The 26,249-nt window shown below is 37.7% G+C and overlaps 1 protein-coding gene and 2 non-coding genes across 4 annotated transcripts in view; all 3 read right to left on the bottom strand.

The window, feature by feature from the left end:
* Nucleotides 1-256: 256 nt before the first annotated feature.
* ARL5B (ADP ribosylation factor like GTPase 5B) overlaps nucleotides 257-26,249 on the bottom strand; it is a 37,926-nt gene continuing 11,933 nt past the window's right edge. Inside the window, exons 2-8 of one of the 2 annotated variants that reach the window (XM_066279342.1) lie at nucleotides 17,977-18,037; nucleotides 15,995-16,142; nucleotides 11,570-11,653; nucleotides 9,932-10,083; nucleotides 7,416-7,455; nucleotides 6,851-6,951; nucleotides 257-446 (exon numbers count right to left, since the gene is read on the bottom strand). In XM_066279342.1, the coding sequence (XP_066135439.1) occupies nucleotides 6,898-6,951; nucleotides 7,416-7,455; nucleotides 9,932-10,083; nucleotides 11,570-11,653; nucleotides 15,995-16,142; nucleotides 17,977-18,037 (539 nt within the window). In that variant the 3' untranslated portion in view covers nucleotides 257-446; nucleotides 6,851-6,897. Of the gene's footprint in view, nucleotides 447-916; nucleotides 6,952-7,415; nucleotides 7,456-9,931; nucleotides 10,084-11,569; nucleotides 11,654-15,994; nucleotides 16,143-17,976; nucleotides 18,038-26,249 lie in introns of those variants that run through there. The other variant, XM_066279341.1, reaches the window with a different exon arrangement.
* On the bottom strand, nucleotides 15,550-15,619 carry LOC136307276 (small nucleolar RNA U2-30). The gene has a single exon (XR_010725933.1). It is a non-coding gene; the product is annotated as a small nucleolar RNA U2-30 (small nucleolar RNA).
* On the bottom strand, nucleotides 15,765-15,837 carry LOC136307278 (small nucleolar RNA U2-19). Its single transcript, XR_010725935.1, has one exon. It is a non-coding gene; the product is annotated as a small nucleolar RNA U2-19 (small nucleolar RNA).

The following is a 26,249-nucleotide window of genomic DNA, read 5'->3' on the forward strand; positions in this document are numbered from 1 at the left end:
TGGTCATTCTTTATAAAACATCAGATGCTACTGTCCTGGAACTTTGGACTCAAAATCTTTAATTTATTGGTTAGAATGAGTTGTTTTGGCCCAAGATTACAGTACCAAGATATGCCCTGGCCCCTGACTCAGTGTATAGAGCATCAGCTTGGTGTATGGAATGTCTCAAGTTTGATTTCCAGTCAGAGCACACAAGAGAAGTGACCATCTGCATCTCCCCGCCCCTACCCCCACCCCCCTGCCCCTTCTTTCCCTCTTCCACTGCAGCAGCCAGTGGCTTGACTGGTTTGAGCATGGTCTTGGGCATTGAGGATAGCTCAGTTGGAATACATCAGCCTCAGGTGCTAAAAATAGCTCGGTATGGGGGCATTCAACCTCAGTTGGCATTGCTGGGTGGATCCTGGCCAGGGCGCATGTGGGAATTTGCCCATCTCCCTTCTTCTCACCTAAAAAAAAAAAAAAAGTACCAAGATACTTTTATGGCTCCTTAAATTCAGTTAGTGTTTTTGGAATTTGCAGATGGCATGTTAACTTTTAAAATCATTACGGAGGTTTTAAAATAAGTGCTATCATGTACCATGTAGGTCTAAAAGAGTCCATGCCTCTTCTCCCACAGAGCTCCTAGATACAGGGAAAAGTATGTTGCAATTGTAACTTGCTGTAGGATTTTATTATGTTGAAAAGATAGGATGGGAGAAACAGCACACCCAATTCAGTAATAGATAAGAACACCTTTTCTTTTCTGAGAGATATGTAACCTTTAGGTCAATTTGAATGTTTAGAGAATTTTTCTTTTTGTACTTGGTGGGGATTTTGTATATATAAATTTATTTAAAACTAGCTGTACCCAGCCATGCATTGCTGTGGCTCAGTCTGATTAAATAGAAAAGAAAGAAAAGAGAAAGCACACGTTTTTAATATGTTTAATTTCACAATGTTTGTGGACATACAATATTTTTTGTTCCATTGTCTGTGCAGATATAGAGATTGTCTGGTTTGCCGACTCTAGAACACGCAACATATAATTGTCCATGTGAGAAAAATCCGTGTCTAGATCTAAAGTGCACAATTCTAAAGACTGGCCCTGAGCTTTGTTGATGGTGATTGCAAATGCCGATCGAATTGGGAATTGCAATCTGTTAAATTGAAATGGCATATCCATTGGAATTATAAGAATGCAAGGAATGAGGACATCTTCACCTTGAAAATTCAATTTAACAATGCATTTGGAAACACTGAAATGGAATCATAAAATTGGAAGTCATAAATGGATTGTAAATCAGAAACATTGAAATGGAATTTTAAAATATTTAGTATAGCGTGTATTGCTTTTACGTCCAACAGATGGCGCTGCTTTTCTAAAAATTAAAAGCATGTTTTTACCTGTCACAAGTGTGACATCTATTATAATAGTAGGTGTATAAAAACGCGCGTATTCAAATGCAACGCTGTGTCAAAATTTCAAAGCAATCGGTGAAGAACTTTCAGAGATTTAAGATTTTGAACAAACATTTACATTTTTATTTATATATAAGATATAGATTAATTAAGCTAATTATTGTAAATACTGACTGAGCATTTGCCCATCTGCTTTAACAAAGACAATATTCAGATCTCCTATACCAGGCTAGCCCTGCTGGTGGTAAACAAGAATAAAACAAAAGAAAAATTTCTAAGGAACACTATTCCTGTTGTGAATTCTGCATATTTCAAATGAAGTTTGGGTGAGGAGGTGTTTATGGGATAGTGCAACATCCCACAAACTTCAGCAAAGCACCTTATGGATTGTAAAATGAGGTAATTTTTAAATTAAAATTTTACAAGTTTATGAAAGAGAACATTTCCATTGTTCTAGAAAATTGTATTCTATTTCAAAAGACATGCATGGCACATTTTATTTCTCCACTTCTGAGGAAATGTAATTACTAGTTTAAAAAAACAGTGAGACACTTCTATATGACCACACTTCAGAATTCTAAAACCTGATCAGTTTTCCATCCTTTGATCACGTTAAAAATAATTTATGTCCATCCAGTTCTATAGGAAAACTTACTAAGTGTTAATATCCTCTAAGATTTTTCTATCCATGTATTTAGACCTTTTTTTCTAGGTATGTCTCTACACCTCTCTAAAATAACATTTCCCAAACTATACACATTTAAAGCTGGTTTCAGGTCTGCTGATCACAGTCATTTTCCTACCTTAAATATGAAATAAAATAGGTGAATTTATCGTTTTTTAAACTGGCTTTCTCTATTTAGCTTTGGCCATTTGAAACTCTTTAAAAATACTTCTTGGAAACCTGACTTGGGATTTGTTTTCAGAGTCATGCTAAATGAATAAAGAGGAGACATGACTGCCTGACCAGGTGGTGGCACAGTGAATAGAGCAGTGGTCCCCAACCCCCGGGCCGCAGACTGGTACCGGTCCGTGGGCCATTTGGTACCAATCTGCAGAGAAAGAATAAATAACTTACATTATTTCCGTTTCATTTATATTTAAGTCTGAACGATGTTTTATTTTTAAAAAATGACCAGATTCCCTGTTACATCCGTCTGAGACTCACTTTACGCTTGTCTCAGTCACATGATACTTTTATCCGTCACACTCTAAAGGCTGGTCTGTAAAAATATTTTCTGACATTAAACCGGTCTGTGGCCCAAAAAAGGTTGGGGACCACTGGGATAGAGTGTTGGACTGGGATGTGGAGGACCCAATTAGAGACCCGGAGGTCGTGGCTTGAGCATGGACTCATTGGCTTGAGCTTGAGATCATGACCCCATGGTTGTTGGCTTGTGCCCAAAGGTAGCTAGCCAGCCTGAAGCCCAAGGTCGCTGGCTTGAGCAAGGGGTCACTTGCTCTGCTGTAGCCCCCGGTCAAGGCACATATGAGAAAAAGCAATCAATGAACAACTAAGGAGATGCAACAAAGAACTGATACTTCTCATCTCTCTCTCTTCCTGTCTGTCTGTCCTGATCTGTCCCTTTCTCTCTGTCACACACACACACACACACACACACACACCTTCAGAATAAAGCAAAATCCACTAACCTTAAATGCAAACCACTCTCAGATTTATACAGATATTCTGGCTGCACTATTCTATCAATACTGGAAAGTCAAGAAGTACAGTTTGAGATGACACATAGACAACAAACTCTTAACAAACCGATCCTTTCTAATTAGTAAAAGCCAGGAAAATAAGCCAAGTATTCTCTAGAAGAGAGTATTTCCAATATATGCAGGTGTTTTATAAGCAGCTTACTATCAATGTTCTTAGCAATATGGCTATTTTTATTTTTTGCCTTGTCATTTAGCTATTAGCTCAATTAAGCAGTGACTAATTGATACTTTGTTTTCTTATTTGATTATATTCATATACTTAATGAAATGATGATGTAGGGATAAAATAATAAATAAAAATGAATTTAATTTCACATTACATGTATTTTTGTTTGCTTTTTCTATTTTAATATTGCATGTGAAGATTCAGGATTTTAAAACCAAAAGACATATTGGAGTTCTAGCTTAAGTTCCTCAGTATGTAAACAAACAATAAGAAGGCCACGAACAGTAATTATCTAAGGTCAACTAGACAAGTAATGGTCAAATTAAGACTCAAATTCACTTCTTTAGACAATGAACAAAATATTCTACCAGACACAAGTTACCATGTTTTAGCTTGAAATAACTACTTTGACAAAATACAAAGAATCCTTTGGTACTGAACTGGATGTGAAATGTTTTACATTCAAAGCCATAGATGAAAAGTTAGACTCACCAAGTTGGTTTTAACATAAATGTCAATGAAATGTATCCATCTATTGGCATAACAGTATATTTTCAACTGATATGGTTTTACATAGTTAAGGATGAAGTGCTAGTTAAAACAATTGTATTTCTAATTTATCCAGATACTACACCAAATTTTTTTATTTTACTTTCTTTAAAATTTGCTTTGTGACTCCCGTAACTCTTCAGAGAATATTGCTTACATTGCTGTCTATATCACTCACTGCTCTCAGGAAAAAAAAATTTCTGTTATAAAAAATGAAAGTTGACATATGCTTAATCAAAATGACTATAGCTATAGGGGTGGTTCACATGTAAAACTTATTTTTAACAATAAAACTTGAATTTATTATTTTTCTTCCAATGAACACAGAATAAAATTATTTATGCATACTAACACAAAAACTAAAAGCAAAAGTTATATACTTAATCAATTTTAATAGATTATATGTATTTTAGATTTTAAGAAATTAAATTACACTAACAACACAAAATGTATAGTATATCCCCATATAAAATGGCCTTTTAATTCTAAAAAAGTTCTCAAATGGGCTTCAATTAGAGAGATGGGTTTAAGTATGAAAACGTTCAAAACTAAGAAAAGTGCCATATTTGAACTTACAAGGTTAACAATCACATTTTAGTTATGTTTAAAGGTAAAATTTAGCTTCTTTACATTCAAATTAAAAACAAAATGTCGAGTAATCTCCCTAAAGCAATGCAGGTGGGTCACTTGCTTTCTCTTACTTACTAGAAACTTTGTTAGGCAACTGAGGGGTTAATGGGGAGGGTAAAACTCAAATGACATCACTGTTAATTAGCTCAGTTTGACTTCCAAAGAACAGTTCTAGTACAAAATTGAGAACTCATCTCAAAATATAAATAAAGGCACTAATCACAAATTTATATTTTTCATCAGACAAAATCTTCTTAATTTATTGATTTTAGAGAGAAGAGGAGGAGAGAGGATGGAGAAACAGAGAGAGAGAGAGAGAGACATTAATTCGTTGTTTATGCATTCACTGGCTGATTCTTGTATGTGCCCTGACTGGGGATCGAACCTGCAACCGTGGAAAACTGGGACAATGCCCTAACCAACTGAGCTACCTGGGCCAGGGCCCATCAGATAATATCTCATAGTTGGTTGATTTTCGACAAATGTCAGAATCAATGCTTTAGCATTGGATACATGCTTTGGGTCAAGGGTAGTCAGTTTTCATATTATTTTAACAAGACATATCTATTGAGAACCTATAAAATACTTTTAAAAAGTCTTATATATATTTCTTAATTGAACTTCCCAATTCATTGGCACAAAATCTAGTTGAATGCTAATTTCATTGTCAACACACAGCTAACATAAATGATTTCTAATCTAAAATAAAATGTATTTTAAAAAAGACTTTAGAAAATAAAATAAATTGCATTTTAAAAATTAAATAGCAAACTTGATTCTATCTAGTCATTTCAATATAATGCTGATGTGGTAATATAAAAAATAACCATATAATTTGATGAGAGAATTGATCCAGCTAATCTTATTAGATATAAGAAGACAAAATTCAAAGTAAAAACAAATACAGGAGTATTAATATGCCCCCTCTTCCCCAGGACAGAGTTATGAGAACTATTCTCAGTATTTATGGCTAAACTATATAACCTACAGAAAAATTCTGGCAAAGTATGCTCTGGGAAAATAGTATTTTCAGATTTCCTCTGTCTCACTGCCACATATACACTACAAAACATATGTATTGATTTGTCTCCTTTTCTCTCAGGTTCTTGATTACAGGTTATATCAAAAACAAAATTTAAACTCTACCTGGTATACAATCACTAAGAAAAAGGTTCAAATCAAGATTAATGAACAGCTAGTTTCCTAAGTCCAAGAGGTTTTCATCTGGCTAAGCTTCAGTTCTAGGTATGCTTCCGCTGAAGAGAAAGCAGAAAAATGCAACCATATTCAACTAAATTAATTAGACTAAATAGAATAAATCAAATGTACCTGAAAACAAAGCAAACTTCAAACCAACTTACAATAAAAAAAGCTTAAATTAAAATACCATTTTAGACAGATATTTTAATATTAAGAATACTGAAACCTATTTTTGACCCAAATGAAAAAATAAAATACTGCAGAGATGAAGCATTATATTTTCTAAGTATATACACTGCTTACAAAAATTAGGAGATATTTTGTAGCTTTATATTTGTTTGAAACATCCCCTAATTTTTGTAAGCAGCATATTTTATCCCTTTCATTATAAGAAAATCATTTAAGATAAAGAAAATTAGAACTACTATACCTGTCTTCCTCCTTAAGGTATGCACTATTTAGATTATTGTTCATATTAGACAGCTTCCCTGAAACTTTTTAATACTATCCAATAAACAAACTTTTGATAGATTATGACTTTTTTCCTCTTTTTTAATTTATAAGTTGTTAGCACATTAAGTTGGAGACTCATGGCACTACTCTAAAAGCAAGGATTAAATTCATCAGTTTCCTATACTCCAGCCTAAGATTTTAGAACATGAGTCAAAACGATAAAGGTGGCAACTATTTCAAGCATACTACACTACACCCTCAAAAAGACTTAAGAAAAGCATATGGTTTTTTAAGTAATATACTGCTGGTGGTAGTAATACTATTATAGACACAATTAAAATTTTAAATAAAATAAACTCTTTATACTCTCGCTTTAGCTGTTGCCCAAAGCAGATGGGATGTCCTTGGCAAATGGAATAGTTGAACTTTATGATAATAGTTTGTAATTTTTAATAAAATATATTCTAAGTGTCTGGTTTTAATATTAGTGCTGGTATGCTTTATTAACTTCCAATATTTATATATGCATTCAATATGTAACATTCTTAAGATACCAGATTCATCCAAAATATTTACTATCAAAGTAGGGCTTTCAAATAAATATTTCACCTTGATAAGTTTTTAACCAAAACTAATCTTGTGTTATAGGCAGAAATGTGAACTTAATTTTTTTAGATAAATAGCCTAATTTCCAGGCTAAAAGTATTTTAAAATTATTCTATGACTTACAATAATATAGGGGAAGTTAACTCATTTAAAGGCAGTTCTCATGATGCTTAATCTTCCTTACACATATCTTCTAGGCACACTTCTTTCTCCAGAAGTAGTTTCTAGAGGGAGCAAATATTTAGAGCTGGTTAAGTTCGCAAGCAGTACCCAATGATTCCCACGACTACTTTGTCAAACCAGTAATGGCGGGGGTAGGGGCAGTCAAGAAAAGAAAGAACTTGGTCATTAAAGTTATTACAATACTTCAGAAAACATTAAACATATGACAAACATTTCTTACAAGGCAGTCATTGAATAATTAGAATAAGTAGTCAGAAAAATTCTGTTGCTGAAAACATAGTTATACATTAGTGTTCATCCAACTGAAGATTAATGCATTAAAAAAAGTTAAGAAAAAAATCTTTCATGTTCCAGTTCAGCGGCACTTGATTCAAGTGTTGCTCATAGAGGTTTGTGTTGTTATAAATTAAACATGCTGCTGCCTTAGCAGCCAAAGGTACTAGGAAAAAATGTTCACGTCACAGAATAAATAGAGCAGTCTCTTCCAAGCGAAAAGTTATCTCACTCCAATCCGAGAGGTCATCCACTCTAGACCTTGGCATAATCTGAAACAAAAGAGAAAATAAAGTTTTTTGTGAGTTTTTTTGAGAGACAGGAAGAAAGAGAGATGAGAAGCATCAACTCATTGTTGCATTGTTCACTGATTTCTTCTCATAAGTGCCTTGATGGGGGAAGAGGGGCTTCAGCCAAGACAGTGACCCCTTGCTCAAGCCAGCCACCTATGGCCTCAAGCCAGTGACCATGGGGTCATGTCTGTGATCCCCCACTGAAGTCAGGGACCCCATGCTCAAGCTGGTGAGCCTGTGCTCAAGCCAGCAACCTCAGGGTTTCAAAGCTGGGACCTGAGCATCCCAAGCTGACGCTCTATCCACTGTGCCACTGCCTGGTCAGGCAAAAGAAAAATATTTTCAAAATGAAAAACTTTAATACTTAAAAACCGAAAGCATACTTATTATTTTTAGTCTTACCTAAAGCTTGGTACTATACTTATTTATACAGTACAGTGGCAATATTCAGGTAACACAAATATAAATAAAAACTGTAAGTGGAAGGTTCACTTAAAATGAACTTATTCAGTTGAGTAATGTGGGAAACTGCTTCAGTCTCATCTTGAGGATCCAGCTTCAGTGGTTTTGCTAGCAACACTGCCAACAGTCCTCATTCCTCATCCCGTTAAGATGAACTAAAACTGCCAACACTATAGAAAGATGACAGAATTTCACCTTACCCTCCTAAATTCTAAAAAATGAAAGCTTATGGCCCAGTCTTACAAGTATAGGTAAAAATAAGTCTATGTGTAGTCATTACATTACAAGCTGTTTCTAATATAACTAAAACTATGAAGGTCAAGTTAATTTGAGCATAAATAAGACCTGGAAATACACAGGGTAATAATCCATGCATAACAACACACTGAGTTCTGCTTGGTCTTATTATCCAAACTCAAGTTCTTAAGAAAGAAAGAATATACTATGATGGCATTTGTTTCAAATGTTTATTTTCTAGAAATATGCATCCCCAGGCCCTGGCCAGTTGGCTCAGCGGTAGAGCGTCGGCCTGGCGTGCAGGGGACCATGGTTCGATTCCCGGCCAGGGCACATAGGAGAAGCGCCCATTTGCTTCTCCACCCCCCCGCTTCCTCTCTGTCTCTCTCTTCCCCTCCCGCAGCCAAGGCTCCATTGGAGCAAAGATGGCCCGGGCGCTGGGGATGGCTCCTTGGCCTCTGCCCCAGGCGCTAGAGTGGCTCTGGTCACGGCAGAGTGACGCCCTGGAGGGGCAGAGCATCGCCCCCCGGTGGGCAGAGCGTCGTCCCTGGTGGGCATGCCGGGTGGATCCCGGTCAGGCGCATGCGGGAGTCTGTCTGACTATCTCTCCCTGTTTCCAGCTTCAGAAAAAATACAAAAAAAAAAAAAAATGAAATGAAATATGCATCCCCAAAGGACTCCTGATATTAAAGGAGGTCTACTCTGCAGAAAGGTAGGAGATTAGGCTTAATTAAACCTTTGCAGAAAATAGGAAATTTCTTTGAATATTCCTCCTTAATTCAAGCAACATCATCGTTTTCTCCCAGTTAGCATAGGATAAAACCAGTAGTGGGATTCAGCCCTTTCACACTGGTTTGGCAGAACCAATACCTAGTTTTTTGTTGAGTTCAGTGAACCAGGTATTAAAATGGCACTTGACTCAGGGTTCTAAGGTGGGCGCCTGGGCAGTCGCCCAATGTGGAAATCACAAATTTACATTCCTTATTCTTTTTTAACATTCATCTGCACAAGAGTATATTTTAAGCGCCTGTAGTAATGTTCATTCCATCCATAGGTGAAAAAAATTGCAAGTGAGGATGCCAATCTAAAAGCAATATGAAAATAAATGTTTTATTGTTTATTTGTCAGGCATTATATAATGAAAAAACTAAAAATGTGGATTGTAAAAATGTAATTCAAAAGTTTAACTTTTTTTGGCAAAACATACTGTTTATATTAAGTTACCAAAAATTTGTCAGTAACTTTGTTAAATTGTAATTTAACAATTGTCATCGATTAAAATTATTTCAATCTTTTAACACAATATAAAATACTATATAAAAAAAACACCTTTAGCCTGACCAGGCTGTGGCACAGTGGATAGAGCATCAGACTGGGACACAGAAGACCCAGGTTTGAAACCCCGAGGTTGCCGGCTTGAGCATGGGCTCACCAGATTGAGTGGGAGGTCGCTGGTTGAAGCCCAAGGCTGCTGGCTTGAGCAAGGGGTCACTCGCTCTGCTGTTGCCCCCGGGTCAAGGCACATATGAGAAAGCAATCAATGAACAACTAAGGTGCAGCAAAAAATTGATGCTTCTCATCTTTCTCCCTTCTTGCCTGTCTGTCCCTATCTGTCCCTTTCTCTCTCTGTCACACACACAAAAAATATTTATTTAAAGACTTAAAAGGAGCAGGATAAAGGAAAAGGAGTTAGCATAAGAAAATTAAAAGAAATTTAAAAGAAGTCATACTTGCCCTTACACTGAACAGCACTTACCCTTCTCCTGTTAAAGCACAGCAGGACTGAATGTGCCATGGATGATCCTTAATTGAACTAAGGGTGAGGTATTTGGAGATTTCAGCTGCTGTCATACAACCTTTCATATCCTGTTTATTTGCAAAGATAAGGACTGCAGCTTTTCGTAAATCCTGGAATCAAGATGAAATATTTCTAATACCTGAAATGTCACAATTCAAATTTAACAAAGCAAGAAGGGTAAATAAAATGTGTCCTACTGAATGAACAACTGTTAAAAAATCCCCCTACTTTAACATGACTAGGCGCAAGTGTTTAATTTAAAAATCTTATGAAACCAAAAGCAAATGATCTCAAACAACCAGGATTTAATAACTCTAAACTAGATAATTAAAAGTTATTTTTCTATTTTTGAGCCAAATGGGTCAGCAAAATAAACCTGAATCTTAAATACTAACTTAAAATTAAAAACAATATTTTAATGGACAAATACGATAATATATTGCCAAATACTACCATTTCTCCAAAATTTAAAGAAGAGTACTGAGGGATGTACAATAGTTAACTACCTATCATTCTTTGTATAGCTGAAGCTCATACATTATTGTTCACTGCAGCATTGTGAACAGCATTATTTTATACTATCAAAATATTAGAACGTTCATTAATATAAGAACAGATCAACATTGATAATCATAACTATATGGTTGTTAAAGCGAATAAACTTAAGTTGTATGCACTAATATGAATTACAATGTTGAGGGAAAAGAGCCCCCAAAACCAAGTTGTAGAAAGATATATAACCATTACATAAAGTTTTATAAACATGGCACAAATATACTGCTCACAAAAATTAAGGGATCAGGGAATGTGCAGATACTCCAGTACTTTCAGCCTTTTGTATAGTGCATTTTCACCAATGAAATAAAAGTTCGTTTTGCATCTCATCTGCATAATCAAACAACTTCTTTGACTTTTTTGCTTTTCTGTTCTTGTTTAATAAAAAAAATCAAATGCTTTTTATCGCTTCATATTCATTTTGAAATATCCCCTAATTTTTGTGAGCAATACAGTCTATATAATTAAGAGTTACATAAATGTAGTAAAAGTATAAAAATATTCACAAGAATGATAATCACTATTTTAGGATACTGGAATTCTTTTTGGATTCCTTGAGAGAGAAAGGAAGGAAATCAAACTGGAGAAATCTCAAAAGATATTTAATATCTTATGTTAAATAATGCATGCATGAATGCGTTTTATTATTGAAGTTTTTCCTGTATATTTGAAATTGTATATTTAAAATTAAGCAATCTTAAGTTTTTCACTAAAGAATTTTCAGTTATTATAACCTCTTGGGATTTTAAACACTTGAGTTTTCCCCTTTCCTGCTTTAATCTATCAGACTTTTTATGGCATAAATCAGTAGTTTTAACTTTGAATAATCTTTTCAAAAACAGTAGTTTACAAATTAACCTGTTGGATTTTTTTAAGTTTGAAAAAGTAATGAAAATTCCTGAGTTCAATACTTTTATTAATTGAATATATAAAGCTTTGTTAATGATGAAATAGCCAACAGTGCTTATTAATATTTGTGAAAAATCAAAACTAGTATATAGACACCTTATTCCATTGTTTAAGTTTGTTTCCAAAATTTACCTCATGAGCCAACATTCTGTATAATTCTTCTTTCGTAATAGCTAGTCGTTCCCTGTCGATGCTATCAACAACAAGAATGATGAACTACAAGACAATTGAAAAGAAAGAAAACTAAATGGGATGTTGAGGTCTTCTGCAAAACTATTCTCAAGTGATAAAAGTACTTTCTTCACATCGCATCATTATTACTATAAAACAATCTACTGCCTTTTTATCATCGAGTTTCTATTCTATGGAATCACATCAAGCAGTAAAAGCCACGTTAGCAAGAAAATAACTTGTAACTTCAACTAATACAAACCATGAGAAATTTTAGTTTAAAAAACAAGTTATGTTTGAATACATAACATTCTGTAATACTAAAATTTATTTTAAAAATAAAAAATCTTAAAAAAGAAAATCACAGTAAAATAACTTTCATTAACCTTAAAGGTACTCTATAAACATTCATTTCGACAAGCAGTAATTATGTTTAATAGTCTCCAGACTATCAAAAAGAAGCACATAAGCTAGTCTGAAAGAAAAAGAGATACATTAAAAAAAAAACTAATGAATAAGGTGTATTTTACAAAAAATCAACAATAAAAGTGCAATAAAAATATGCTCAATAGCCTGGATAGAGCATTGGACTGGGATGTGAAGGACCCAGGTTCAAGACCCCGAGGTTGCCAGCTTGACAGCAGGCTCATCTGGTTTGAGCAAAAAGCTCACCAGCTTGGACCCAAGATCGCTGGATTGAGCAGGGGGCTACTTGGTCTGCTGAAGGCCCATGGTCAAGGCACATATGAGAAAGCAATCAATGGGCAGCTAAGGTGTCGCAATGCGCAATGAAAAACTAATGACTGATGCTTCTCATCTATCCGTTCCTGTCTATCCCTCTCTCTGACTCCATCTCTGTAAAAAAAAAAAAAAACCAACCAGGGTAATTCATCACACTAACACCATAAAAAGGAAAAATCACATGGCAAAAAAGAAAAGAAAAGAAAAAAAAAGTTCAATAGAATCATATACTTAGGTGTTAATATGCTAAAGATGATGTGGGTGAAATTAATGAAGCAAAGACAACTGTAAAAAGCTGTTGTTCACTCTGTATATAAAGAAAAATAAAACTATCTTTGATAAGAAAAATGATGAGCCTGACCAGGCGGTCGTGCAGTGGACAGACTATTGGACTGGGATGCAGAGGACCCAGGTTTGACACCTTGAGGTCGCCAGCTTGAGCGCAGGCTCATCTGGTTTGAGCAAAGCTCACCAGCTTGGACCCAAGGTACCTGGCTTGAGCAAGGGGTTACTCAGTCTGCTGAAGGCCCATGGTCAAGGCACATATGAGAAAGCAATCAACGAACAACTAAGGTGTCACAACGAAAAACTGATGATTGATGCTTCTCATCTCTCTCCGTTCCTGTCTGTCCCTGTCTATCGCTCTCTCTGACTCTCTGACTCTAAAAAAAAAAGAAAAAGAAAAATAATGAGAAAGGGCTCCTCAATTGAACATTTTAGGTAGAAGAAACAATTAAGAAATGAGATTAAATGGTGTTAAAAGTTATAGTAGAGAAAGTGATGCAAAATGAACCAAGACAGAAATGGTAAAATCAGATTATTCAGATGGCTTTAAAATTAGGGAAAGAAACAACTAGGGTAATCTGAGTAAGTATTAAGAAAGGCTTATAAAGGGATAAAAAATAGAAAAGATAAATATAAGAAACAAGGTAAAGTTAGAACAGAAGTAATTCTGTAAGCTCAATGAGAGTAAGATGTTAGAAATGAGTCACCAACTGTAATTCCTTGTATTATCATGGAGACTTGCCAGCTTTTGGATGACTTCTCAATGTAGAGATTTTAAGAAGCAAGATGACAAGGGTGAACTAAGCCACCAGGGGAACACAGATAAAAAGATCCCTACCTAGAATCTAACATTGCAAGTGCTGTGTGCTGTTTGGGTGCGCTGCAATGAAGGCCAAAGGTTCTTTGTAGTAATTTTGCTATTCTTGCAGAAGTAGTTTATTTATTTTATTTTACTTTATTTTGTATTTTTCTGGAGTTGGAAACGGGGAGGCAGTCAGGCAGACTCCCACATGCCCCTGACCGGGATCCACCCGGCACACTCACCAGGGGGCGATGCTCTGCCCATCTGGGGTGTTGCTCTGTTGCAACCAGAGCCATTCAAGCACCTGAGGCAGAGGCCACAGAGCCATCCTCAGCGCCCGGGCCAACTTTGCTCCAATGGAGCCTTGGCTGCAGGAGGGGAAGAGAGAGACAGAGAGGAAGGAGAGGGGAAGGGGTGGAGAAGCAGATGGGCGCTTCTCCTGTGTGCCCTGGCTGGGAATCGAACCCGGGACTCCTGCACACCAGGCCAACGCTCTACCACTGAGCCAACCAGCCAGGGCCACAGAAGTAGTTTATTAAAGAAGAACATTTCATTCAAATTGCATCAGTAATAATGTACATGTTTCTGGACCCATGCCTCTAGGCCTTCTAGAGTTTCAGCAATTTCAGTTACCCTTTTGTAATGCTTTAAGAGTACATGAATCAGTAAGAATATATTTTGATCTATTCATCAGATACCTACGTTTTTTACACCTCCAGTTAACAATGAGCTTTGAAAAAGTACCAATAGCTATGCTGTTTGAACAGTCATAAAGTGAAAATGTTGTTCTCTTACTTTCCAACAAATTTTAGTTTCAGAATGTTACTTTATTGTAGAAATATATATATATATACATTAACATATAACTGTAATATTTGCTTACTAACCTATTCTCTCCAGCAAATTAAAAAAAACTAAGTGCTATCTCAAGTGCTGAATATCTATGATATGCCACATTGGTTTGGCCGGGCATATACTGCACTAGAATATATGCACACATATACACATGCTATTACAATATCAATCTAGAAGAATGCATGCTTTTATTTAAAAAGGCAACTGTTTACCAAAAAGTCCTTCTATCACACCTTCACCTCCTTTGCATCCCCACTCGCCCCTCCAAAAGAAAAAAACCCAATTTAAGAGGCTTCATTTCAGAAAAATTAACTATTTTGGTGTATATCTTTGCAAGGAAAATTATAGATGCAATTGTATATTAATATTTTCAAAGATAAGCCTCTCTCAACAGCACTGCATTTTTAAAATCTTCCTCTAAGAATAAAAACAGAAATAGAAGATATTCTAGATTTGTTCCCCAGGTTGACTTTGAACTAATAAAATAATGAAATAAGAGACAGAAAATTCTGGGGTATGGTCTGCAAATCCATTCTTTTTTAAATTAAAATATAATCTCACCAAAATTTTGAATGTTCAATTCATGTTATTTAAAAATCTTGTATTGGCCCTGGCCGGTTGGCTCAGCGGTAGAGCGTCGGCCTGGCGTGCGGGGGGACCCGGGTTCGATTCCCGGCCAGGGCACATAGGAGAAGCACCCATTTGCTTCTCCACCCCCACCCCTCCTTCCTCTCTGTCTCTCTCTTCCCCTCCCGCAGCCAAGGCTCCATTGGAGCAAAGATGGCCCGGGCTCTGGGGATGGCTCCTTGGCCTCTGCCCCGGGCGCTAGAGTGGCTCTGGTCGCAGCAGAGCGACGCCCTGGAGGGGCAGAGCATCCCCCCCTGGTGGGCAGAGCGTCGCCCCTGGTGGGCGTGCCGGGTGGATCCCAGTTGGGCGCATGCGGGAGTCTGACTGTCTCTTCCTGTTTCCAGCTTCAGAAGAAAAAAAAAAAAAAAAAAAAAAGTAAAAATCTTGTATTAAATTATGCTTAAAGTATTTTATTTCTCCTCTAACCAGGACCTCTTTTTATTTATAAAGCTGAGCTCTAGGGAAAGGTTATATAAAATTCACCCTCATGTCCAATTTTTCCAGTCGTGGAGATACTGTAGTAATATGGTGAGCGTAAGCGGAAAGCTTATTACCCTTAGATGAGTAAGCACTCACATCAGGATGGCTCCCACTACTCTTTCTACTTGTTTTTTCTCTTTTCTTTCAAGTCTGAGCTCAGATCAAGTGTAGAAACATTCATTATTACAAAGGTCAGTAGGAAAACATTTTCATCATTGTTCAGAATTGATCAGCCTTTCATACATATATGTCCTCCACCCCCCAAATCTCATTCATCCATCAGCCTAGCTCAGTCATTCACTGTCACCTTTACAAACATACACATGTACATGCACTTAGTGCTTTAAATTACTCTATGCTTTTGCTTCTCAGAGCTATAGAGATCATGTACCAGACAGACTGGCTGATCTTCTGACTTGGCTATTTTTAATCAATAAGTAAGGCCTTTCCTTTTTTATTTGAAAACCTCAAATTCCTTACCAAAAAAATCTTATTAAAAGACAACTGTCAATATGTCTTACATAGAGCCTGCTTATTTTCTGATTACTTTCTGGTTCTTTTCTGTAAAAAAGATTTTAGTAGTAACTTTTATATACCTCCGTGTTTGAGTAATACGTGTTCCAGGACGACCGCAGTGACTCCTGACCACCAATATCCCACATAAGAAAATGAGTGTTCTTCACAACTATTTCTTCAACATTGCTTCCAATGGTTGGAGATGTATGAACCACTTCATTCATTAAGCTGTTGAAAGACACCATAAAAACTCTTATAAATCTTAAGAACCTGAACAAGTTTTAATCTCAATATTTAATAGGACTCAATCTTCCTGATTTGCACCAATGACGGCAATCATCAGGATCAAAAACAGAACCTTACAGAACATTTGTGCAAACAAATATCTAAACAAAGAACAACTCCTAAAGGAAAACTGTTGTTTTGTTGTTGTTTTTCTTTTAATGGAATAAACTATAGGACTGATCTGGATAGAAGGGAACTCTGTGGTGTGAGTTTGCATTTCTGTGGCCAAAATTTTAATACTTCCTGTTATCAGAGCAGAACCAATGCTCTATCCTAGAAGAGCAAGTTTCTAAGTGACTGTGACATCAATACTTGCAAAGTAGAGATCATAGAATAGTAGGCTATCCATAAATTTGAAGACTGTCTATGTGAGAAAATTGAGACTTTGCTCAGCCATAAGAATTACTTCAGACCTATTAACCTAAATTAACAAAATTTTAATTAAAATTAATTCTAAATATATTTAGCACACTAATGCTCATATCACATTTCTTATCATAATCATTTGTTATCTTAATTTATTCATTCAACAAATATGTATTTGCTTCTAACATGCCAGTAGTGTGTTGTAAGAAGCTTGCAAATATCTTTTTTGGGTATTATATGTACTTTACATAATGGCCAATGAATGTTTTAAAGAAAAACAAGTAGCTACTCAACTCTGAAACAACAGCCATAACTTAGTAGCTTCTTAGCAAAGTAGCTGTAGAAAGCACTGCTTGAGTGAGGTATTTCTGGAGAGCTGTCAGCTGATATACTGAAGATGGGGTGGGGAGACATCAAGAGCCACACAATGGTGCGCTGTACTTATTAAAACTTGGTATAATGCTTGGGACATAGATCCACTTTTATTGCTTAACAAGGATCATTTCATTGGCAGTAAAAAAATAATGGGATGTACTCTGACAAGTGGACTGATGGACTGTTAAAATTTCCTTAAAGTATTAATGTATTACTCTGAAAGTCCCAAGCAAGCTACTAAGGCAGTATTTTCAGGAGTGCTCTTCATTTCTTTCTTTCTTTTTTTTTTTTTTTTGTATTTTTCTGAAGTTGGAAACGGGGAGGCAGTCAGACTCCCGCATGAGCCTGACCAGGATCCACCTGGCATGCCCACCAGGGGGCAATGCTCTGCCCATCTGGGGTGTCGCTCCGTTGCAATCAGAGCCATTCTAGCGCCTAAGGCAGAGGCCACAGCGCCTGGGCCATCTTTGCTCCACTGGAGCCTTGGCTGTGGGAGGGGTAAAGAGAGACAGAGAGGAAGGAGAGGGGGAGGGGTGGAGAAGCAGATGGGTGCTTCTCCTGTGTGCCCTGGCCGGGAATTGAACCCAGGGCTCCTGCACGCCAGGCCAATGCTCTACCACTGAGCCAACTGGCCAGGGCCTTTTCATTTCTTGATTTGACAAGTCTGCCTATGTTAAACAATTTCAAAGCTATCAGGAGAGTAGCAATAGAGATAACAATCTATTTACATGAACCTTGGTGTGAGAATAACTAAGTGAAATGCACTTTATCACCTCACTCTAGCACTATATATATGCTTTATTTGTTCTAGTTTAAAATTCATTCATTCAAGGCCAGAAAAAGAGTTTGTGAAGGCTTTAGCAAACAGAGCAGTTTATCTTACTTTTTCAAAAAATTTGTGTTTGGTAAAATACAAAACCATATGTTCAAGTTTTTTCATTATATTATATAATAACACCTTATTCTTATTCATTATACAAAACTAGTTCCAGTAACTAAAATAATGAAAACTATTTAAATGAGCACCCATACTTACAATTGATAAAGAATGGTTGTTTTCCCTGCATTATCCAGTCCCACTATAATCACTTTGTGTTCTATAAAAAGAAAGCAAACCATAAACATTCAACACTGCTGCATACTACAACTACATGCTTTCAACAATGATTATTAACTTAGCTCTCTAATGAGACCCATTCACTAGATATTTGTTACTAGATTATCAAAATACAGAAAAAAGAGAACTTCATGATATTAAGACTGCCTGCCTTAAGTGATGCAATCTATTATGGTGTTCTTTATCTAGCTCTCCTATAAAGAAATGTGGGAGTCAGGAAAGAGGTAAGTAAGTACAGAAGAACTTTGTCACTTATACCAAGTTCAGGGGGTGGGGGGAAATTCCAAATACTAGTCTTGACAACTCATTATAACTTAAAATGTTGTTTTTTTAAAGTGTTTTACACACACCAGCTTGCCATCTCTACTAATCAAATTAGCTTTTCCTCAAGTTGTTTATACACCTGGAAGTTTTTCCACCTTCATGTACCAAGGCTTTTTTCCTTTCACTTAAAAACCCAATTTAAAAAATAAATCAGAATATGTTTCCAGTCACTAATAAGACATACATACTATCAATCAGTTTTTCATTCCTTCCATTAATTTACAGATAAGTAATTATTACTTAATCTTTAACTTTTTTTTTTTCAATCTGGAGTTTACAACTCTTTGAAGTAGATACTGTTTAGCTCTCTCTGTACAACAGAAACTTCTCCATTTCACTCAGCCTTCTGGCATCATACACCAAAGCAATCACTTCTTCCAGAAGTAGTTTTTAAGGCCTAATTATTCTGTGCCGCGTAGCAGCGCGGCTAGAAATTCTGGTTCTTGAGGGAGAATGGTGCAGAATTAAGAAAATAGACTCACCGAGAAAAGAGGAGAAAAGAGGATGGGATCAGGAGGACTCTTCAATGCTGATGGCAATATCCAAATGCCCCATACCCAGTTTGCTTTATTATATAGCCATATGCAAATCAAGAAAATCCTTGATACAAAGTTACACATCTGAGGCAAAAACAGGAACTCTCCCAAGGCATAAACAAGAATCCTTCTACCATGCATAAGAAAAATTAACCTACATCTGAACAAAGGGTGAAAGGAAGGCATGTAAATAGCTTCCAGCAGCTTAAGAAAGCAAGTGAAATGAGAGCAAATACTCAGCTTCACAGCCAGTAAGGGGGGGGGGCACTTAGCCTTTCACTAAGCCTCGAACTTACCAAGGCTTTTTGCCACTTGCAGTCTACCACAATTCTGTTAAGGGATAGAGATTTTGAAACTTCCTTTGAACACAGAACAGAACACTTCAGAGATAATCAAATATCAGGCCATATTCCCCCTCTAAATTTTTTTTTTTTTTTTTTTTCTGAAGCTGGAAACGGGGAGAGACAGACAGATTCCCACATGCACCCAACCGGAATCCACCCGGCACGCCCACCAGGGGCGATGCTCTGCCACAACCAGAGCCATCCCCAGCGCCCGGGCCATCTTTGCTCCAATGGAGCTTTGGCTGCGGGAGGGGAAGAGAGAGACAGAGAGGAAGGAGGGGGGGGGTGGAGAAGCAAATGGGCGCTTCTCCTATGTGCCCTGGCCGGGAATCGAACCCGGGTCCCCCGCATGCCAGGCCGACGCTCTACCGCTGAGCCAACCGGTAATATTGCATCAAACAAACAAGCCATAATTTATAGACAAGTTCTCAAGTGACAAACCGTTTTTGTATCTTCTAATGACCTGCATGCCATAGGCACATAATATTGCAGGGCAAATGACAGTCTTCTGGAAGGGCTATTTTAACTATGGCAGAAGCTGCTTTGTTAAACAAAACAAAATTCATTTGCTTATTATAACTCACTATAATTCTCCTTTTCTGACTTTTTTGGTTTGTAGTCCATAATTTCTAGAGAAGCCAATCTTGAAGAGTTGCTCTGTTTTTCTCACTTACAGTTCTTCCTTACAGGACAGACAAAAGCATCCTTATCAGTGGAGCAACAATCACACCACCCAGCACTAAGCATTCTAAATTTTGGTGATGGCTGGAAACCACCTATCTGTAAACTGCCCAGTATCTGTAAACCATGGGGGTTCTGAAGGCTTTGAGAAGGAAGCCTAGTCTAGAGGTAGCTAAACATGGGTGCAGATACCCCTGCTGGGAGAAGGAAAAGGAAGAGTACCAGATGATTTATTTTACAGGTAACTTAAGTGAACATTTAGGGCCATTTGCAAACAGTTCTGCTCCTTGTATCATATTTGGTATTATGAATAGCAGTGTATTGAAGTACAGTGACAGTGTGATTTTGAAAGATTGCTTCCCAATTTGAACTCAGGGGTGACAAACCCTCAAAGTGGATAGAGTATGAATTGCATTCAAGTTTCTAATCCTTGACCTGGCTGGTGGGCTCAGTGGTAGAGCATTGGCCCAGTGTGTGGAAGTACTGGGTTTGATTCCCGTCCAGGGTACACAGGAGAAGCACCTATCTGCTTCTCCACCCTTCCCTTCTCTTTTCTCTCTGTCTCTCTCTTACCCTCCCACAGCCAAGGCTCCATTGGAGCAAAGTTGGCCTGGGCGCTGAGGATGGCTCCATGCCCTCCACCTCAGGCACTAGAATGGCTCCGATTGCAACGGAGCAACACCCCAGACGTGCAGAGCATTGAGCCCTAGCAGGCATGCCAGGTGGATCTCGGTCGGGCACATGCGGGAGTCTGTCTCTCTGCCTCCCTGCTTCTTACTTCAGAAAAATATATTTAACGCCTGACCTGTGGTGGCACAGTGGATAAAGCGTTGACCTGGAAATGCTGAGGTCGCCAGTTCGAAACCCTGGGCTTGCCTGGTCAAGGCACATATGGGAGTTGATGCTTCCAGCTCCCCCCCCCCGTCTCTCTCTCTCTCTCTTCTCTCTAAAATGAATAAATAAAATAAAAATTTAAAAAGAAAAATATATTTAAAAAAATAATGAATTAATCCTTGATTAAAGTTTGTTTTGTGTTTTTTTTTTAAAGCAAGAGAAAGAGGAGAGACAGACAGGAAGAAAGAGAGATGAGAAGCAACAACTCATAGTTGCAGCACTTTAGTTTTTCATCAAACGCTTTCTCATATGTGCCTTGACAGGGCGGGGTGGTGGGGCTCCAGCTGAGCCAGTGACCACTTGCTCAAGCCAGCAACCTCTGGACTCAAGCCAGTGACCATAGAGTCAGGTCCATGATCCCATGCTCAAGCCAGTGACCTTAAGGTTTTGAACCTGGGTCCTCAGTGTCCCAGGCTGTCGTTCTATCCACTGTACCACCACCTGATCAGACAATTTAAGGTCTTCAGATTCCTTTTTCCCCTCATTGGCAGAGAATTCTAGCAATAAAGACACAACTCTCTTATGGTGATGGTACAGATACCTATCGCTCAGGTAAACTGAGGCCTAACATCAACAATCTCACTCTATTTAATGAAATATCAACAAAACAGAAATAGCTAAATGCTTTTAAATGCATGAAATAACCAAGGTTTTATTTTAAATCTTTTTGAAAAATCTCTTTAAAATTATATATATAGTAAGAGTGAAATCAAGGTCAAAAGTAATTTCCAAAGAAACTCAAACAAACCCCAACAAGAACAAAACAGAAGTCGTTTGTAGTCTGTTGCATAACTGTAATTTTTCTTCCTTCAAATATCTCCATTGTACTAACTGCTACTTGAGTATGTCAATGACCAGAGACCTCAGTTCACAAATGTTAGTGAAGTTTTTAGCTATTTAAAGAAAAATATGGGCAATGATGTATATTCTCCTTCTTGTAAATATGTTGCTTTAAATGTCTACAAGTGGTGTCTAGGTAAGTAAATTATAAAGTTACTTAAAAATATTATTGAATCACAGTGGTCTATCAAATTTTCACGTCAATACATACAAAAGCATAAGTAGTATATGTAGTTAGTGGTATCTGATGTTGCTTGATGTTAAAAATGGGCTCTTATGCTTGAAACTAATTAACTTAGGGGTACTTGTTTGTACTGCTGTGTTTCTGGTGGGGCATAATCACAAGCCATATATCTTATGTGTTGAAATAAAAAAAATCAACTAAACTATTTAACAGTCAGTGATTTCTTGGAGAGCAGCTTTGATAAAAGGAATTTCCTTCACTTGTCACAGTAAACAAAAGTAGATATAGAAAGATGCTTATAAATTTGTACTGTTTGTATTACCTAGCAATTTTTACTTGTTTACCTACTAAGTGTAAAAAAAGAAATTCTCAAAATTTATCAGTCATGGCATAAGTCAGTCACAATTAAGGTAAAAAAGAATCTATCTCAAAGGTCAAATTTTAAAATCAGCTGCCAATCAGATACATCATACATTTAATTTTTTTTAAGAGAGAAAGAGACACACACACACATACAAAGAGACAGACAGACAGAAGGGAGAGAGATGAGAAGCAGCAGTTCTTCATTGCAGCACCTTAGTTGTTCACTGATTGCTTTCTCGTATTTGTTTTGACCAGAGGGCTCCAACCAAGCCAGTAACCCTTTGCTCAAGCCAGCAACCATGGGGTCATGTCTATGATCCGATGTTTAAGCCGATGAATCCATCCTTAAGCTGGTGAATACACGCTCAAGCCAGTGACCTCAGGGCTTCAAACCTGGGTCCTCAGCATCCTAGGCCAACACTTGATCCATCGCTCTACTGCCTGGCCAGGCTAACATTTTTACTTACAGAACAGGGAGTAGACATTTCCATTTCACTAGAATTGAAATTCCTGAAGTTATGCGAGAATCATACAACTGTATACCTTTACAACTTCAGCTGACTCTCAACATATATATATATAAGCCATATGTTAACTTCTAACTCCTCAAACTAGTCTCCAAGAAAATAAAATTACTTAGTTGGTAAACTGAAACAGTTAACTTTAAGTAGGGCAAACTGTAACATAGACAATACTAAATTCAGTATGTCGTTACAGAATATAAGCTACTCATGCTTGGGGAGAGGAATGTGCATGTTGGGACTGGGGTGTGTACAATTTAAAAGCCTTTGTGGATAGCCAAATAATTTTAGGTTAAGACATTACCAAAACAAAGTTACGATGAATCAAAATGTGTGTTTTTTGTTTGTTTGTTTGTTTTTTACTGGGACAGAGAAAGAGTCAGAGGGATAGACAGGGATAGACAGACAGGAATGGAGAGAGATGAGAAGCATCAATCATCAGTTTTTCGTTGCGACACCTTAGTTGTTCACTGATTGCTTTCTCATATGTGCCTTGACTGCAAGCCTTCAGCAGACTGAGTAACCCCTTGCTCGTGTCAGCGACCTTGGGTCCAAGCTGGTGAGCTTTTTGCTCAAGCCAGATGAGCCCGTGCTCAAGCTGGCAACTTCGGGGTCTCAAACCTGGGTCCTTCCACATCCCAGTCTGACGCTCTATCCACTGCGCCACCGCCTGGTCTGGCTCAAAATGTTTTAAAAACATGTTTGCACACTATGAGATAGTCACCTTGGGTATCACAATCTCACCCAGGAGACTAGGCTGTACCTCTCCCCACAACAATAGCCTTAAGAGGGCTCCCAGTGTTACAAATCTATGCATCCCCAGAGCCTGACAGAAAGCACGTTTATTTACATCATATGAAGGAAAAGGCCCAATCTCAGAGCTTTTGTTTAATTGTGATCAAGTGTTTGCACTACAGTTTCTCTGCAGTCCTGCCAATAGTGTTTGTTCCTTTGGATCTGCTAAAAAGTTGGCTCATAGTTTTTTGTAAGAAGGGCATAAAGACATAAAGATTATATAGGATGAGGCGCAAAAGAAAATTAGCGCCCTGGCAGATTGGCTCAGCGGTAGAGCATCGGCCTGGCATGCGGAAGTCCCGGGTTTGATTCCCAGCCAGGGCACACAGGAGAACCGCCCATCTGCTTCTCCACTCCTCCCCTCTCCTTCCCCGGGTTTGATTCCCAGCCAGGGTACACAGGAGAACCGCCCATCTGCTTCTCCACCCCTCTCCCTCTCCTTCCTCTCTCTCTCTTCCCCTCCTGCAGCCACGGCTCCATTGGAGCAAAGATGGCCCGGGTGCTGAGGATGGCTCTGTGGCCTCTGCCTCAGGCGCTAGAGTAGCTCTGGTCGCAACAGAGTGATGCCCCAGAAGGGCAGAGAATCGCCCCCTGGTGGGCGTGCCGGGTGGATCCCGGTCGGGCGCATGCAGGAATCTGACTGCCTCCCCGTTTCCAGCTTCAGAAAAATACAAAAAAAAAAAAAAAAAGGAAAATTAGCAACAGCATTTGCTTATGGACAAATACAGGAGGTCCTCAGGGTATGACAGTTTTGAGTTTACGACACTCACTCCCATAAAAACTTAAACTGAGACATGAGTGCTTTGGCTTATGCCTATAGCATTGTACTTATGGACTATGTGGGTGAACTAGTCTGGTTGCACGGTGGAAAAATACACAGTAACATGACGTATGAGTGAGGGTGTTGGTGCTGGTGTTTCCTGGTATGCTTACCTACGCCATTTGGACTGTTACAAGTACAAGTGTTTCATTTGTGTTAGGCTAAGGTGTGTGTAAATCCAGCAGCCAGGGCCGCTACGCCTGGCCCATGCAGGTTCGCATTAGATTTGGACAGTCGGTAAAGAAACAACGGAGCCAAAAACTGATGGGCCACTTTCTTTAATTTTAGCTTGCACCTGGCGGGCAAGTAAAAACACACACTGGGCTCCAAAACCCACTCACATTCAGTGCTCACAAAGCTACTGACTTATCCGAGTTTCCTAGAATCAAAGGTTTTTAAGCTCACCAGACTTATTCATCTCTGTTCCCCATCTCCTTCCTTCTCCCTGCACAAACTCTGCACAAACTGGCCTCTCACTCAACACTCCGCCATCTTGGCTGCTTCTCCTGGCCTCCTCCACGTGGCCTTTTTTGCTCTCTGCTCTCTCTTCTCTCTGTTCTAATGCTAATAATCTCAGGAACCAAGAGCGCAAGCTCCCATTCTGCCCCCATTTTATAGTGTAGAAATCCAAACCTTTAATCCAATATACAAAATAGGGAAGTCTCTGATACAAAGTCACTTCTCTGAGGCATGATTGGATTGTACCACCCCACATCAAAAAGGGTGGGAAAGGCTTAATCCCAAAACCAAGCCCAGGCTACAAGGATCCTGCCTGCCCACAGCCCACCCCCAACACACATTAATATCACCTGGGCAATGGCCTCCACGTGGGCAGCGCCATTTTTAACAAAGTGAGCATAATATATTTTATCTGCCCAACAGTGTGTTTTGACTTAAACCAAAATTCAGGTTGCGTCACTGTCGCATGAACGAAACTATGTCATAATCCAAGGAGCTCCTGTACAGGTAAAATATGGCTAACAAAAAAAATGTTTGAAAAGAGTTTATCCCTTAACCCAATTAAAAAAAATTTTTTGCTAAACTCAATTTGTAGTTTTAGTAGAGATACAAAAACAAAACATTTTGTAGACTAACAAAAGAGAAAAAATGTTTAGTAAAGCAATAAATCTCAGTGTTAACAAATTGTAAAATACTGTATTAACATTTATTTTACATTGTTAAAATGTGATAAAATTATGAAGTTTCAAGTTTGAGATATAAGGTAGTCCAAAAGATATTATGAAATAGGGACTGCAACTTTCTAAATATACAATATCTGCACTAACACAGATAACAAAAGCAAACAATATGTAAACAACTATATAACTAAACAAATAATAAAAAATGCTCTAAATCACCCAATTTAGTGGCTTAGCAAGTTTGGTATATCTCATACAATGAAAGTAAGACTGAATTATTACAAGGAGTAGGTAGTAAAATTTTCAGAGGATGTGATGTCACAATCTGAGACCTGAGGCCTGAACCCAAGGAATCTAGCTCTTGGAGATAAAAAAGCCTTAAAACACTAACTCTGTTCTATATTGTATTGATTATAAAATCATAAAATATTACAGCTTGGAACAGACTTCAGAACTTGAGATCTATACCTTCTCTCCCTATTCAGCAACAAATGTGCTATTTATAAGGCATCTCTGAGGAATCTCCTTCTCTAAAAACATAAGAAACTACTAAACTGGGCCACCTTGCTTATTTTATAGAAAAAGAAATGAAGGTCCTATTATGAACTCAAATAATGTGTTTTGGTAAACATGGGTAAAACTAGCACTTGTCTCCCAGTTTTTACTTTTTTCTTTTTTTAGTTTTTTCTACTATAAAATATGAACTCCCCTCTCCAATTCCTCAAGTGCTTCCATTCCCACCTCTGTACCC

This window comes from Saccopteryx bilineata, chromosome 5 (assembly GCF_036850765.1).
Source record: "Saccopteryx bilineata isolate mSacBil1 chromosome 5, mSacBil1_pri_phased_curated, whole genome shotgun sequence".
Classification (NCBI taxonomy): Eukaryota; Metazoa; Chordata; class Mammalia; order Chiroptera; family Emballonuridae; genus Saccopteryx; species Saccopteryx bilineata.